The 16,803-nt window shown below is 39.6% G+C and overlaps 1 protein-coding gene across 1 annotated transcript in view; it reads left to right on the forward strand.

Annotated features, from left to right (window-relative positions):
- The first annotated feature begins 10,550 nt into the window (after nucleotides 1-10,550).
- The window catches only part of LOC120525510 (melanocortin-2 receptor accessory protein 2-like), a 70,512-nt gene continuing 64,259 nt past the window's right edge, over nucleotides 10,551-16,803 (forward strand). The window contains exons 1-2 of the mRNA XM_039747869.1: nucleotides 10,551-11,033; nucleotides 11,607-11,749. Coding sequence (XP_039603803.1) covers nucleotides 11,626-11,749 — 124 coding nt within the window. The 5' untranslated portion in view covers nucleotides 10,551-11,033; nucleotides 11,607-11,625. The remainder of the gene's footprint in view (nucleotides 11,034-11,606; nucleotides 11,750-16,803) is intronic.

The following is a 16,803-nucleotide window of genomic DNA, read 5'->3' on the forward strand; positions in this document are numbered from 1 at the left end:
AATTGCTGATCTCATTTTTGGAGGTCTTTGTTATTGTCATTTGTTATTAAAGCTCATTATATTACTTGCTTTAAATGTGTGAGTATGTTCTTTCACAGTTCCTGTTTGGGCCAGCCATCTCGTTCATTTTAGAAAGCAACAGGCAGCAACTTTTCATACCATGGACCATGACCCCTCGAGGCACCACATGGCCCTGTGCTGCTTTTGTTTTGTTGCATTTTGTGTTTTTTGTATTTTACACAACAGCTTCATGGTGCTAGTAAGTGGCGTGTGTTGCACTTTGTCAAGTATGCAAATAAGAATTTCATGGTACTTGACAGTAGATCTGAACTGAGCTGATTACACTGCCTGTTTTACATTTTTGGGTAAATCAAAACCTTGGATTTTGAAAGAGCCCCCTGCAAATGGTCTCAACACCAGTTATCAGTCAGCATTACACATGTTCGCTGGGATGGCATTTGTATGGACAAGAAAAAAAATGCTAAGGAAATGAAAACACACAGGTAAATGTGGTAAAGCTAAGTGACAAAGAAAACAATAAGAAGTACCACAAAGCAATTGCCAAGAGTGCTGAGGCACTCTTTTTCATAATGGCGTAAAGAAAATGAATGAATAAGAGAGGCATGTTTGAATGCGTGCAAGTAACTAATAACTTTTAATGTCTCTTCCTAGCAGACAATTACTCATGTCCATAACATCACTAGCCCATAGGTTTCTAAACTTGGGATCACAGCCCAATTCCGATCGTGTGTTGTCTGAACTTGGGTTACGCAGACTCATGAATCACAATACAGTACTACTCAATGGGAAAGGGTCACATATGGTTTGTGGAGTGTTAAGCAAACACCATTGCTCCTCTATGACCCATGCCTGCAATTGTGCAAGCAGTAACCTCTTCCCACCAATGATGACGATCAGCAGCCATTCCCCAAGAGGTGGGATAGGGATGACGATTTGTGGTGATTCTAGGTTTCGAAGACACAAAAAAATGTAAGAAACACAATACAAGACATTGCTGCATTTGATACCTGTACTGGGAAGGTAAAATTGTCATTTTGGGACTGCAAACATTTTGCTTGGAAGGCCACAGTGGACTGTGTTTTCTTTTGGAACTCTGGAACAGAGAGTGGCACCATGAGAGTTTGTTTTAATGTTTTTATACTCCTCTGTATTTATCTAAATCTATAAACATTTTCTTTTAGCTTATCTTAGTGTATAACTCAAATTATAAACTTAGGTTACAATAACCGCTGTCATGCATAAATGAGTCAGGATCATCAGTACGGCAATACAGATATAAGGACACAGGTAACTGGGTAGGGAGAAATGTGATCACCAATAACCCCAGTCCTTTAATGTGGAGCCAAGATGACCAAGCCCACTAATGTCACTTCCGGATTGGCCCACAGAACCTACCTCACTCAGCAGGCTCTTTTCTGCACTCACTTCGCTCCCTTGTCACATGTCGATGCCATCTTGCCATTGTTTACATTTCACAACTCACGCACACGCTAGGATTAGTTGCCGAGTCAACGAGTCTAGCATTCCTCCAAGCACAGAGGGAATGCCTGTGACGTGACAGTGAGATTTGTCGCCATTAACAGCTGATTATCGTCCTCTATCCCTGGATGTTGACTTTAGTCGACATTCGCCCTCAACCCCTCCTGTCGACAAAAGTCGACATTCGCCCTAAAAGAGTTAAAGATGCGCGTTGCTGGAAGTTGCCATTCATTTACAAATAAGAGAATGAAGGCATACCTAGAAGCCTGACCAGAGAGGTGCTACATAACGCACAACATCTGAGATAACTGGATTGACGCTTTCATTTTCTTTTATCCAGTCTTTTGTTTCAGTTAAATGGGTCATGGCAGATCCCCAACACTTTATTTGCTCCTTCTTGTCATTTCTTATTGCACTGCTCAGTCAAACTCAAACACCAGATAGGAGTATCCATTCCAAAGGGAACAATGCCTGAATAGAAAAGCACCTTTGACAACATAAAGTGTTTTATGCATTTTTTATGATTAAAGATTTTGGGACAAGCTGTATCATCAGAGTAGTTAGCCAATCATCTGTCGGTAACAATACGGGAACCCCACATGGGGCATTTGGCATAGAGGCCATCAGAGCCATAGAGGCCATCAGAGAAACAACATGAAAACATCTCAGTCTCACAGGTGTTTCATTTGGTGCCATTCCTTCAGCTTCCATATCCTTACAGAAAGTATTATATAAGCATTTTGACTTTGGAACCAGGATCTCTTTAGGCCTGTGTATCCAGACTTACCTATTATTCATTCATTTTATTTACATTTTGTATCTTTTATTATTCTATTTTAATAAACATGACTTTATTCTAAATTTCTTGAATAGTGAGCAGTATGGAAGGGAGTAAAACACCATTGGTAAGGGCCATTAACCAAAAGTGCAGTAGCCTTCAGTATCTGGGGTACATTTTGGAACAATGGCGAGCTGGCCTTTAATGTGTAGATTACATCCAGGGCTACCCCTATATATAATTCTGGCTAGTAAGTCTTGATGTGGAGCACTGAGGAGTGATAGGTTCTACGGGCATCACTCAGGGTGTAAGTGGAGTGGGTGTGTGTACGTCCTCCCTGGCCATTTGACCATAGCATCATAATTATTGTTATAAACCTGAGTAAATTAAAAAGGAATCCTCTCTACATGATCTTTTATTTTTATATCTGAACTAGGGGGGCAAGCCCCCCTGGCTCCTTTGGTGCCCAACACCCAGTTGCGGCCAGTCTGCCGCACACGTTGTGAAGAGGGGGGCAAAACGCACCCCAAAAAGACATGATGTCTCCTCCGAAACCCCCTCTTAATTGGTGATACAATAGGACACAAACACAGTTTTATTTTTTACCTCCTCTATGCTCGATCAGCTGCTGCCATGCGGCATGATCTGCATTTCGCACGCCGCTTCAATCATTTAAAATGCTGTACAGCAGCTGTCCTATTCTTTGTCTTTTATTTCCGGCCTTGGGCTTGGTTAAATCTCTAAGTCTTATCTCGCAGGACGTGAGTTCTTGATATTTTTTAGCTTATAATTTAACAATGGAATAAGAATTTGAAAATCTAACAATATTACATATGATAACAAACATATATATGTAGGTTTTAAAACAAGCCCAATTTAAAGTATGACAAAGAACAAGACATAAAAACGTCACATAAAATCGTTGCACTTTTAGGCTTAGGATTTTATACAGTATATAGAGAGTAGATTTATCAAGTGCATATTGATGTATTCTTATTTACTATTGTTGGTAGTTAATTTATTGATTCATATACTTATGTATTTTTTTTCGTATTTGTCCTTCTTTAACTTGCAGTTTTTTTCTTTGACATCTTGTATAGCAATTTGAGCTGCTGAAATGTGCTGTATAAATGTGTTGTTGTTGTTGTTCTGTGTTTCTCTCGGAATGTTTTAAGATTAGGGTGAGAGAGTAGGCCAATACACTTTTAAATGAAAATTTAAATTAAGAACAGAAATAACCAAGTTGAACCGTGTTTACACATCTCACATATATAAAAGTTAGTCTGCAATACATTTTACTGAGTCACACTCTGGTTGGATGGTAGTTGCGATGAACTTCGTTCCTTCCTGTCATGGTTTGTTTAACAGTAATCAGTCACTGAACCTCTTAACTTTACCAAAGTACTCAAAGAACAGCACAAAGTCTTTAAACTTGAAAATGCAGCCTGCCATATGAAAGTAGTAAATTGGACTACACCAGGGGATGACGTTGGTGTACAGTACAGGCCAAACGTTTGGACACACCTTCTCATTCAATGTGTTTTCTTTATTTTCATGACCATTTACATTGGTAGATTCTCACTGAAGGCATCAAAACTATGAATGAACACATGTGGAGTTATGTACTTACAAAAAAAGGTGAAATAACTGAAAACATGATTTATATTCTAGTTTCTTCAAAATAGCCACCCTTTGCTCTGATTACTGCTTTGCACACTCTTGGCATTCTCTCGATGAGCTTCAACAGGTAGTCACCTGAAATAAAACAAAGCTCACCCAATGTAAATGGTCATGAAAATAAAGAAAACACATTGAATGAGGAGGTGTGTCCAAACTTTTGGCCTGTACTGTATTTCTCAGGAGCAGTGCTGTAAAGCAGACAGTATCAATCTAACGTGATGTATGTACTATTAACCATCCTGTAATCTGCCATAATAGTGGTGCTCTATGAGTGCATAATATCTGACACTTCATGGCCTACATCACAGTTTGCAACTGACATCCATGACTGAAGTGTGTCCTCATCAACGTTTGTTCTTCTCCCCGGGGTTAATTTCTCCAAATGAATGTTATGTGCTGACTATCAAAACAAGGGTGGTGAGGGCTTGGTGTTGTATCTGCATTGTTGCTAGGAATGCTTCCTTTTGCGATCTCTAGTAGATGGTGGAGATTTGTAGTGTCCTCCCATTTTTAGGAGAGAGCACATTTAAAAGAAAAAGACCAGAATAAAACATATAATCAAAAACATTATGCAAAGTTTGGAATCGTAAGATCAAAACACACTATTGTCAAAACCAAACAAAAAAAATTCTAAATGGAAGCCAAATGTAATAGTTAAAGTTCTTTAGCAGGAAACACTAAACAAAAGAAATTTGTGCACAGAGTCTCAATGAAATTATCCACAATCTTGGGTACCAGGATGTACATTGTACTGACCTTTAAACCATCGCACTGGTGTCATCACGGGTTGTGGCCTCCTGGCCTAACAATGCAACAGCAACCATTCTACAAAATGACAGCACCTATTTTAAATTAAACGGTGTCACACAAATGATGCCAAAATAATTTTAAAACATTTTAAAATCATAACATATCAGAACTGAATTTTATATTCTTCAAAACCAGAAAACGGTATGAAAAAGATCAGAAATACATAACAGCGAAGTCAGAAAAAAATTAAAATTAAGCCTACTTCACAACAGGTAGGATATCAGAATGGAATGACTAGAGGGAAGTACTTATACTGTTATGAAAGGACCAAGAGAAAATCATAGTTAGGAAAACAAAGCAAAGTCGATACCATAAAATCAAAGAAAGGCAATTGTCAAAACTAAACACTAATCGCAAGAATCATCAAAGAGTACAAGCTGCCTAAAAGTAGTATATGTAATCACTATATTGTTATCCAAATCTTGGATAGAGAAGAAACTGTCATGGCAAAGGTTTTACCATTGCACATGATGATGTAATCCAGTGGTTCCCAAACTCGATCCTGGTGACCCGCTGTGGCTGCAGGTTTTTGTTCCAACCAACCTCTGTTTTTCATTGGACTCTTAGCCTAATTAAGTGAGTCATTATTTCCCAGTTTCTGTGTTTTGGGGTCTATGTAGAAATTATGAACTAAGTTTGGTACATTTTTATGAAAATGGAATAAGCAGTTATATGGGGAATATGCAGTTTTTTTTAAAGTCGTTAACAGTATTTTCAACTTAATTTTCATTCTGCTATTCCAGTTGTTCTGATTATTTAATTTACTAATTAGTGAGTCTGACACTGAAGTCGTTGCTACTTTCATCATTGCGAGTGTCTGCTGTGCTGGTTGCTAATCTATATATATAATTCACTAAGGCAAGACACCCATGGAAAGCACCCCGGAAGGGGCGTGGATTCACTAAGCCGACAAGTAAGACACCTATGGCGCGCAGGAAGGAGCCACGCCCACCAACTCCTGGCACCTCCAAGCCACGTTGACTGTTCATAGAGGCATGTTTCTTGCGGACGTGAATCGCCACATGCAGCGTGTAAAAAGGTTTCCGAGGGGTATCCTATGGGATCCTTAAAACAATCCTTTACAACTGAGGTTAAAACACAATGAAGTAAGCAGTCTTTAAAAACCGAGTTTTCGGTTACGACACACGACCGCGTGCACCATAGCAAACTGTTTTACACGCTACATACAGCGATTCGCATCCGTGACAAACATGCGTCTTCTTAGATGCTCCTGCAGGAACACGGAAAGTCGACGTGAGTCACAGGTGTGCAAAGACAACAACGACTCAAGTGACAAGTTGGAGGTGGGCATGTGAGCGATGGCGGTCCGGCAGTTTTCAGTCACGGACGATTGTGTGTTGGTTCGTTCCGTGCATTGTTACAATGTTGCTTTTCTTGCTGATTTATTACATTACCGATTTTTCAAATATTAATTTTCTCCCAGTGCTTAAAAATCATTAAAAAACCGGCCTGATTATGCGGCATATGGTTGGCTAGTTGTCACTATTAGGGTTAAATGAAGGGAGAAAACTACACAGGAAAAGTGGAAAATAATACGAAAACAACAAAAGAGAGTTAAGCATTTATAGCTTTAGAAAAAAATATAACTATTTCTAAATGTCTTATAAATGTAAAAACCATACAGTTGTGTTTTTCTGAATGCAGAATAAGAGAAGAGTAAAAAAGAACAGCTAATTAAATGAGATCACTTGTTATCGATTATTATCACCGATTGTGAATCTGGTTGGAAAAAAAGCCTGCAGGTACGGGTCCCCAGGATTGAGTTTGGAAACCACTGATTAGATCAATGGTTTATTCTGAAAGGATTATGGGAAACTGCCATAGCAACAGAGAATGCTAAACTGTCAAAATGGCGATGTCCAATAACAAGCCAAAAAAGGCATTGAAAAAGACAGTACAAATAATTAACTTTTAAATCACAGAACATATAGCAGAATTCCTTGGGGTTGAGAAACCACCAAAATGGAGACGACGGAAGCTATTGATTTTCAATGTATTTTTTTAGTTCCTGAAGACTTCAAAAAATAAACAACTATAGACTAAGTCATAGTAGATGAAGTAACACTTTAGACTTGTTTGTACTCAAGTGTATGCCAGTCCTTTGCTGCTTTATAAGAAGACCCAAACATCTGCTGTTGGTCCTATAAGGCCGGAGTAATACATGCTGCAGCGGACGCTCTTGCTACGCAAGCGTTGTAGTGTTCATACTTGCGCGCGTACTTTACGTAAACCTGGAGGAATCCACCAGGTGGCAGTGCGAGATATTATCACGGTGAGAACATGTTCGACTTCTCTGTGTTGTGAATTGCCTAGAACGCCTATTAAATTCTGATGACACCTTACTGCAATATCTCTGAAAAGGATGTTTATTGATTAAATCCATCAATCCAGGGATGTGTCCATTCCAGCAAGCATTGGGCAGAGTGAGAAACAATCCCTGGACGAGGCCTCAGCTCATCGCAAGGTGAATACAAGCACTCGCATAAACTAGCGTCATTTTAGCGGCACCAAATCCTCAAATCTGCATATCTTTGGAAGGAAACCGGAGCACAGTGCGGAATACAAGCAGGAAATACCAGCAACATAACTCCCTGCGAGACAGCAGTGCTATCGCTCCACCACCGTGACACCCCCATGTGTGTAATTAACAGTATTCATTATTTAAACGAAATTATATGTAAAATGTAACATACATACTTTAATGCCTTTCATCATGAAAGTGATATCAAGTATACATCTAAAGATTCTAAATGTGCAGAGAGTTGGAATATCATACATTTAATTTGTTCTGTGTGGCGATCTATTGCTGCTTGCCGCTGCTGTCAGATCCAAGAAGCTCGTAGCGATTAAAAACTGGGATGATGTTTACGACGGTCTGCTTTAATGATAAAGTAAACTACGAGGTTAAAGTGGACATTTCGAGATTAAAGCCGAAATTTCCACTTTAATCACAAAATACTTGTTTTCACCGTGTCCTTTATTTTTTTCTCAGTGGTTCAAATATAATGCTATACATTATGTTGCTGTTGTTAAGTTGCAAAAATAAAAAAATAAAAAACACGACACAAAAGATGGTATATGAGACTTTTAAAATGTATCGCGTCATTATGTTCGGGTACTATCTACTTGTGACAGAAAGCCTCTCTACAGATCCTACAGGATGAATGCTTCGATGTGGTGAAGCAAAACGCCGACATACAGATGCATTTGTGGTGCTTTTATATTCAAGCGTCGCATATTCCCGATCGTAATACATTTTAAAAGTCTCACATACCATCTTTTGTGCCGTCTTTTTTATTTTTGCAACTTAACAACAGCAACATAATGTATAGCTTATATTTGAGCCACTGAGAAAAAAATAAAGGACACGGTGAAAACAAGTATTTTGTGATTAAAGTGGAAATTTCGGCTTTAATCTCGAAATGTCCACCTTAACCTCGTAGTTTACTTTATTATTAAAGCAGACCATCGTAAACGTCATCCCAGTTTTTAATCGCTACGAGCTTCTTGGACCTGACAGCAGGTAAAGTAAAAAAATAAAAAATAGACGGCACAAAAGATGGTATGTGAGACTTTTAAAATGTATCGTGTCATTACGATCGGAAATATGCGACGCTTGAATATAAAAGCACCACGAATGAATCTGTATGTCGGCATTTTGCTTCACCAGTTTGAACCATTCATCAAACAGCAAAGCGCGCACATCGATCCCCGAAGGATCTCCATAGAGGCTTGCTGTCACATGTAGATAGTAAACAGAGACTCTGACGTCACGTTCCGACTTTTAGCACACTGCGCCCCCCAACTTTTTGCTGGTACTGCAACTCGCGCACGCGTCGCATTAATTTCTGAGGACCTGCTCAGAGGACGCGTGAAATGAACGCTGGCAGCCATGATGCGGGCACGTACGCGTTCTGAGCGTGAAGTATAAATCGGCCCTAAACCAGCCCTTAGACATACAAAGCAGCAGCATGTTAGGTTACGGGCTATCGATTGACCATCTACTACTGCATTTTAATAAGTTTAAGTAAATCTATGGAATGTGTTCATTTGTGAAATACAGCACAGTAAAGGATGGGAGTCAAGAAAACTCTCCGTTAATCTAGTGATTTGGAATGAGCTGCCAGATTCAGTTAATGGGACCACAGGAACACTTTTGTGACTGCCTGTTTTTATGGCTGACTGTAACAGAGTGCCTGTCATTTAAACCTTCACCTAACTCTGTGGTTTTCTTGTTCATTGATTCTCTGGTAATTCTGACACTGTGGTAACATGTTGTAAGTTACTCAGACATGCAAGTGAAAATTTTACCATACTCTTAAGTATGTGACAAGAAATTTAAACTTGAACTGTTTGCCTTGTGTGCAGGGTTCTCTGGTTTGTATAAGTGTCTTGTTTGTTGAAGGGTCTTCCACATCTTGAGGTTATCCCCCAATACCCCCCTCCCCACAGACCCACAAATCATTCATTGATTGGCTCCTCTAAGTTGGTTCAGCATGAGTCTGTGTTTCTGTGTGGGTGAGTGTGCTCTGCATTGATTCCTGATGTATCTGCCATTGTTAGTTTCTGTCTTTTACCCTTGGAAAATTTCAGCTCAGATTGAAATACTGTTGACATTTCAGAACATAAAAAATACATCTACCTTTCATGTGGTGTTTACAAGTTCTTCTGATTTTAACCAAAACCATCTGTGATCATTCATACTGTAAGTGTGCTGAATTAATTTGCTTAAGAGCCTCCCATAATGACATCTGGCATCCCTTGAGCTATTTAAGACTATTACAGTATTGGAGTTCTAAAAACAGACCATTTATCTATTTCTTAATAGCTGGTAGTAGTATCATTATTAGTAGTGTTATTATTATTAATATTTACAACCTAGTACTGCACACACCAGGGGATGACAATAGACAGACTGGTTATGCTCCTTGTGAATTTCTAAGCAATTGAAGACTTCCCTAAAAGTGTCTTTTGCATTACAGTCACACCACAAATCCGGTGACGCTGCATCATTACCCAGGGGTTCAACTCATGTCTGAGACAATCCTAGAATACCTGTTATGCGACTTAGCCTTTCAATGGGAGCAATGATGCAGGACAAGGATTTAAAGCTCACAGACAATTTCCTTGCAGAAAAAAAGCTGTTTAAATTCCGATGTGACTACAGGGATGCAGGGCTTCCCAATTTGAGCTGAAAGGGAACACAATATTTTGAATATTTATATGGCCAAATTGAGATCCTAACCATGCGTCACATTCACCGCAATCCCCATTCCAGGCGTACTGTTAACAGTATTCAGTAAAGGTGAGAAATCTGAATTTAGTGCCAGTGGGTGCCATTACTCAGGGGAATCCAGGATTCAGCGGGTGAAGAACAAATCAACCTAGCAGCTCAGCTGCAGCTCTGTGGGCGACCGTCCCAATGTGGACCCCCGCGGGTTTTTAAATAGCTTTTGACGCAAACACAGTTCGAAATTGTGCATTCACCTGAAATCCATCACGGAATAGTTGCCATTACTGTGAGGTATAATGCTGTACAGTATGCATGGAGGTTTAGCCCGTACCTCGGCGGAGTGTAAACATCAACAACTGAAACACCAACACACGTCCATTAGGTTTGCAATACGCGTTGTTCTATTTATCATGACGTCAATGTGAGTGTTGGGCTAATTGGCGGATCTTATTGCGTGGGTGTTGTAGTGCGTCTGAGTGGGCACCGTATTGGACATTCGCCCCGATCCTGCCTTTGAAAACAGATTTGAAAGTGAATGGGTCCTTTTTAACTGTTTGCATGGCTAAATTTTGTTTGCAGAAGTCAAAACATGGCCTAACTTATTATCCTTTACTCCTTAATAATCGAATCACAACGACAGAGATTCCTATTTTAGTGTTACTGTTAAGGACACGTTCAATCTCGGTTTCTTGAAAATGTTCCTTCCTAACGAAAGAGCATCCCTAGAATTGTCATTTAGTCACGAAGCGTGTTTTTTTCTTGATCTTCGTGTCATCTTTGCTCTTCATCTGTCAGCCCTCGCACCTCCCCTTCTGAGGCTCCAGGTACGAACTAATAAAAAGGAGAGCTGCGCGCTACTCTACCAGTGAGGCGCGGAGGCAGCAGGAGGCAGGAGACTACCGGCCTGAATGAGGAGAGCCGTCACTGTCCTGCTCTGCTCTGCCCGCACTGCCCGCGGATGATGCGCGGTAGGAGACCTGAGAGAGGGGAATCTGCGAGGTTAACGCAAGGGTGAGTCGTGTCCAAAGTTTGATTTTCAGTGTGCAGACAGAAGGATGTAACAGGGTGACAATAAAAAAAAACAACTACAAAATATCAATAGTAAGCAACAAATAGTTTGATTCTGAAATAGATACGGGATGATCAATGGTAGATAGATAGATAGATAGATAGATAGATAGATAGATAGATAGATAGATAGATAGATAGATAGATAGATAGTGAGTGAGTGAGTGATCCCTGATGTGTTATACTCCGTTTTCACCCTTTTTCCGTCTACCACTGAAGTAATTGAAAACGATGAATAGACTTTTCGAACTTCTATATTTATAAACTTCTTTCCTGATTTTAGCACTATAGGCATCTCTGTCTCTCTGTTTACAAACACGGGACATATGAAAGACCTTTAGCTTTCAGTACGCAAGATAGGTAGTTTGTTTCTGTGTTTTGAATGCGCTATCCCAAGCAATGCAAATAAAATCTAATTGATTTCCAGAAGAGGCTCAGATCACTGCACTCTCGAGTTCTCCGGATGATCGCTGGGTTTTTATTGCTGCTCACCGCGGCTCTGTTTTTCATTTTCAGCTGTCCTGGCTGACTGGAGATGTCAGAGTACGGTCCGATTTCCAATACAACTTCTAGTCTGGCAGCTGAGCACTCGGATTACGTCTGGGAGTACGAATATTACGATGAACCGGTGTCTTTCGAAGGACTCAAAGCCCACAGATGTAAGTTCCTCTGTCAATGCGAATGTATCGGGAGACGCCTGTATCTGTGCAGTTCTGGCACTGAAAGACGAGCACATATTCTCTCTGATGAAATTGTATCATATCTGCCTTTAAATTATTTTTCCACGTAAATCTAAACAAATGGAGACTTGCGCTCCGAATTGTATCATTATAACGGATCCAGCTTTTTTCGTTAGTTCAGATTAACTGCTGTTGTGCATGACGTCTATAATATTTACTTGTTCTATCCCGTTTTTTAAATGCTGGGTGCGGTTGGATCTGAAAATCTTAAGAGAAATTAATGGCCTGATTAACGGGCCAGGCTTCTAAAACCCCGAATTAAATACGTAGGCGGTGAATTTTAATTATTTATTTTGTATTGTGAGGCGCTGCCTCTTCAAATTTATAGATTTTGTTTCTTCTAAAAGCCCCGTGTTATTAAGTATTATTAAATCCTTTCACATACAAACATCTTTCGGCTTTAATTAATCTTGAATCACTTAATATTTATGCTTATTCCTGTGTAGAGTTGTTGTGTGGGGAGTCTTGCAGATCTGGCAGTATTACTGATCTGTGCGCACACACACACGCACACACACACGGAGACACACATCCTCACGCACGCACGAGTGAAGACACTCCGGCACGCAGAGATATCCAAGCGTACATACAGGGACGCACACACATATGAGTTCACCCACGAAGACACGCACGCACGCACACACTTAGAGGTCTCTCATGACTTCTTTGAAATCCCACCTAATTTGCGCCCAGCCAGCAGATGAAAGAGCGCGGGTCACGAGGGGCTTTATCTCCGCTTGGTGACGACTGAAGGGAATGCTATTGGTGCCTCGGCTTTTGAGATGAAAGTTGAAGTTTGCTAAATGAGATAAGAACAGTTATATAACAGAGGCTAGAATGGAAATGCTATTTAAAAAACAAAGAATTGACTAATCAAAGAAATTATGTATGCTGACAAAATTAATGTAATGGCATTCACTCCAGGGTTTAAAGTGCTGAGCACCTTCATCTTCTGTTTTTCACTTAATACATCCACATGAAGCAATGCAAAGTTGAAGTGTGTATCGAACACAAAAGTTACCCGTTAAAAGCAGTTTATTGAACTTTACCCCCTCCTCTTTTCCAGTTATTGTAAATGTTTTTTCTTTTTCTTTTTTTCTGTGTGTATGTGTGCCTAAGATATTAAAACACGCGTGTCCTTGGCAGCACAGCCTACTTTTACGTTTACTTTCTCGTTTTGTCTGTATTAACCAATCAATTACAAACCCCACTTGCCTAACCACTTATTTCAATTTATCTCCTTTGCTCTCTTAGTGCCCAAGGCCGAACTATACGGCGACTGTTATGTGACTTGCATGCATCTGTGAGTTTTCCAGATGTTCTGTTTTGCAGGATTGCAGCAGTTAATGGAGGGTCTTTTTCAGCATACAAACATTTTCAGCCTCAGGGTTGCTAGGGATCAGTTCCTAATCTGGCAGCATGGTGTTCAAGGCAATAGACAACATGTGTACTCTTAAAAATAACACTCCTTTAATGCAACTTTATTGTGTGGTGTGGTTTCTCATAAGAACCATGACAAAGAACTGTGAAGGGTTCCTTGTATATGTAACTCAGTCTTGGGGTTTGAAAAGGTTCCTAATATTTGGAAAAATGACAAATCTGTAATGCGTAGTAAGCTACAAACAGGATATCGCAGGCTAAGAAAACCTGAACTTAGCCTGGGTTATTATATGCAGTCTTTTCAAAATCAGGAATGTGCTGGTGTTTAACAAATTTGTTATCATTTTGTCATGGCTGTTTATGGAGCCTGTTACTGATCTAAATAAATAATGGATCTTTCCAGAACCTTAATGTGGGTGAGTCTTTAGGGAAGCAAAAATGGTTCCCCTAAGGCATTTCTCTGAAAAAAAACATTTTGGCACCTTTATTTTTACAAGTGTGGGTAGAGCACCAGTCTATCTCGGGACACACACACACTAACTGTGGAGCAAAGTAAGAGATACCAAGCTAACATTTCTCTTTAGGGTGTGGTTGTAGAGGAGGAGGTTAGGTGCATGCAGTTGAAGAACTCATTTAGAAATATGAAGAACATACAAAGGTAATGGACATAATGATATGCTCACCAGGATACTACACTCTTAAAAATGAAAGGTGCCAGACTGGTTCTTCAGTGTGATGCCATAGGGGAACCATTTTCAGTTCCCAAAAGACCCATCCACCTGAAGGTTTCAGATAGAATCCTTATTTATTTAGATCCATAACAGGAATCCGTAAAGTAAATCACCATGATTAGATGGTAACAGACTTGTGAAAGACCAATGGGTCATCACAGACCCAGTTCTAGGATTTTTGCTGCCCAAGGCAAAGTTGTGCATGGCACCATGCCACCTTCTTTGCTTTGAGAGGAATCATCACTGCCAGATCTGTACATTGAGACTGCGAAGCAGGACTGGGTACAGTGAAGTATTTAGGACCTCAAATTTACAATTTGAGAATGTCGAGTTATAGCAACATCTGTCTCAGAAAAATACACTCTTGAGGAATGCCGTTTCAGAAAATAAGTAGGAATTGGGCTGTTTAGTATTTGTTATTTATTGCTTTTATCGTTTGTCTAAATAAATTTAAGAAACACTATTCTTATAATCTTTTTTTTTTAACTAAGTCATTACCATAACATACACATGTCATTTAAATTGATAAAATAAATTGAAAACTTAGCACAATGACAACATCCAGTGGAACTGAGAATATAATAATTATCGTTAAATAGGAATCTTTGCCCACAATTCCTATATTCCATATGCTCATGTATGCAAATAATGCAATCTAGCTATCCAAAGAAAATGGACTACTTTAGCGTGCCTAGAGTGAATCTCACAAATGACGGTGAGCAACAGAGGACAATACTTGCTAAGTTTTAACACAACTTTTAATGTATGTCCATTTGGGAGACCAGCACCTGAAGTGCTGCAGTCCTGTTGCCGTTTTGATCGTTTAATTTTATTTCACAATGTCTGTCTCTTCTATGCTACAGTTTGAGGATTATTATTACTGGCATCATCATCATCGCTGTTGTTTTTCGTGTTATTGTTGGACGTCACGCATTAAGACCAAACATTTCTAGTATGCTATAATAATATAAAACAATATAATTAAACATTCGCTTTGAGTCCGAATGTTCGTAGGTCTTGTTTGAAAAATTGTATGTCGCCCAGGGTCATTTCTGGGCAACAGATCGTGGTGTGCAGGGTGTGTGTGAGGTGCACAACATAAACATTTCATCAATTTTTTCTAAACAAAATAAAGATAGGAATCTCTACATGGGGCTGCTGTAATGTGCCCTGACAACTAGAGGGCGCCCTAGGTGCTTGCCTAGACCAGCTATGTTCAGAAACAGCCCTGGGTAATCATTTTACAATAGCACAGGCTAAGTTCAGGTTTTCTTAATCGCTTAGTGTCATGCTAGGTTGCCTACCATACATTCAGTTTTCTTTTCTACATATTAGGGGTTTTTGAAACACAAAGAAACAACTTCATATGCAAAGAACCCTTCCCAGAAATAAATGGTGCCTTATCAAGCCATAGCTCTATGAAGAATAATATAACACAGTAAAGAACCATAAAATGCCATTAAAGAACCATTATTTGTAAGAGTGTAGACATGTAAAGCAGCAATGCTAACCCCTGTGCCGCTTCTTATCAAATGTTCACAGGAAAGGTGACTCCATCATAATGCTGAGAGAAAGACAAAATATTTTATGGAGGTGTCATGCAGGCTGAGGACAGCTGAAGCCAGTTGGTAGGATCTTAAAATGAGAGATCCATTCAGGGATTTTTCTGCAATGAACAATCTGGTAAAGCAGCACTGTTGTAAATTTTTGAATGATCAGCTAAACCTGAGAAAATGCTCGGCAAGTCATGCTTCCACACACAGTAACTCTGCAAATAACCTTGAAACAGCCAAACTCTATTAATGCTAGAAACATTTAAGTATTATTACTCTAAAGTAGTAGTTAGTAGTTTTCCACACCCCCATATTTTATTACAGGAGGTGACCAAAGCCCATTTAAGCATCACCAAGAAAAAACAGCTTGTATTGGGGTGCTGCTTATCGCAGGGCAAGTTTAGAAATTTGAACCCACATGTCTAAGTCTGTAATTCAAGAGTACGAAGCACTGTGGCACTCTACTACCAACCAATCGCAAAAAACAGTAAGATAACATTCTTTAGCGTCTTTCTTAGGTACACTAATCTAATATCAGGTAGGACCCCTTTTTGGCTCCAGAACAATGTGAATTCTTCAAGGTATGGATTCACAAGGTGCCCAAGGTGCTAGAAACATTCCTTAAGTATTTTAGCTAATACTGACTCAACGGTATCATGCACTTCCTGCAGATCTTTCGGGCACATATGCCTGCTGAAAACTCCTCAACCAAAGGTGCTCCATTGCATAACAATCTGGGGACCGTGCAGAGACCAAGAGTAAGCTGATGTCCTTGTCATGATCAAAGATCTAGTCTGAGATGATATGTGTTTTGTGATCGGCATATTATATCCAACTGTAAGTATTCGTATATACGTAAGTTGTAATATTAGAAAAACGTTTGATGAGAACAATCCATTCCACCCAAAAATACTTGCCAATGCTATCCACCAAATTTCTTAAAAAATAAAATCAAGTTGAGTTTTGAATGTCCCGAAAGTCCTACTCTCTACCACAGAGCTTGGTCACTTACTCCATTTGCCCGTAGTTCTATATATTTGAAAAGAATAGGCTGCGGCCATAAAGAGATGCAAATGGTTCGCTACTATGCTGAAGTATAATGTGATTTTCACATGACACTCAGCTGATATTATGAGGCCAAATGTGTATCATTAAACATTCCCCACACCATTACAATGTCACCACCAGCCTGTACTGTCAACACCAGGCAGAATGGATCTTCCAGTCACTTGTCCATTGCCAAATTCTACCCCTGCCATTTGCATGTCTCAGTGGAAATTGAGATTTGTTCAACAAGGTGACATTGTTG

Source organism: Polypterus senegalus, chromosome 3, assembly GCF_016835505.1.
Source record: "Polypterus senegalus isolate Bchr_013 chromosome 3, ASM1683550v1, whole genome shotgun sequence".
Lineage (NCBI taxonomy): Eukaryota > Metazoa > Chordata > Cladistia > Polypteriformes > Polypteridae > Polypterus > Polypterus senegalus.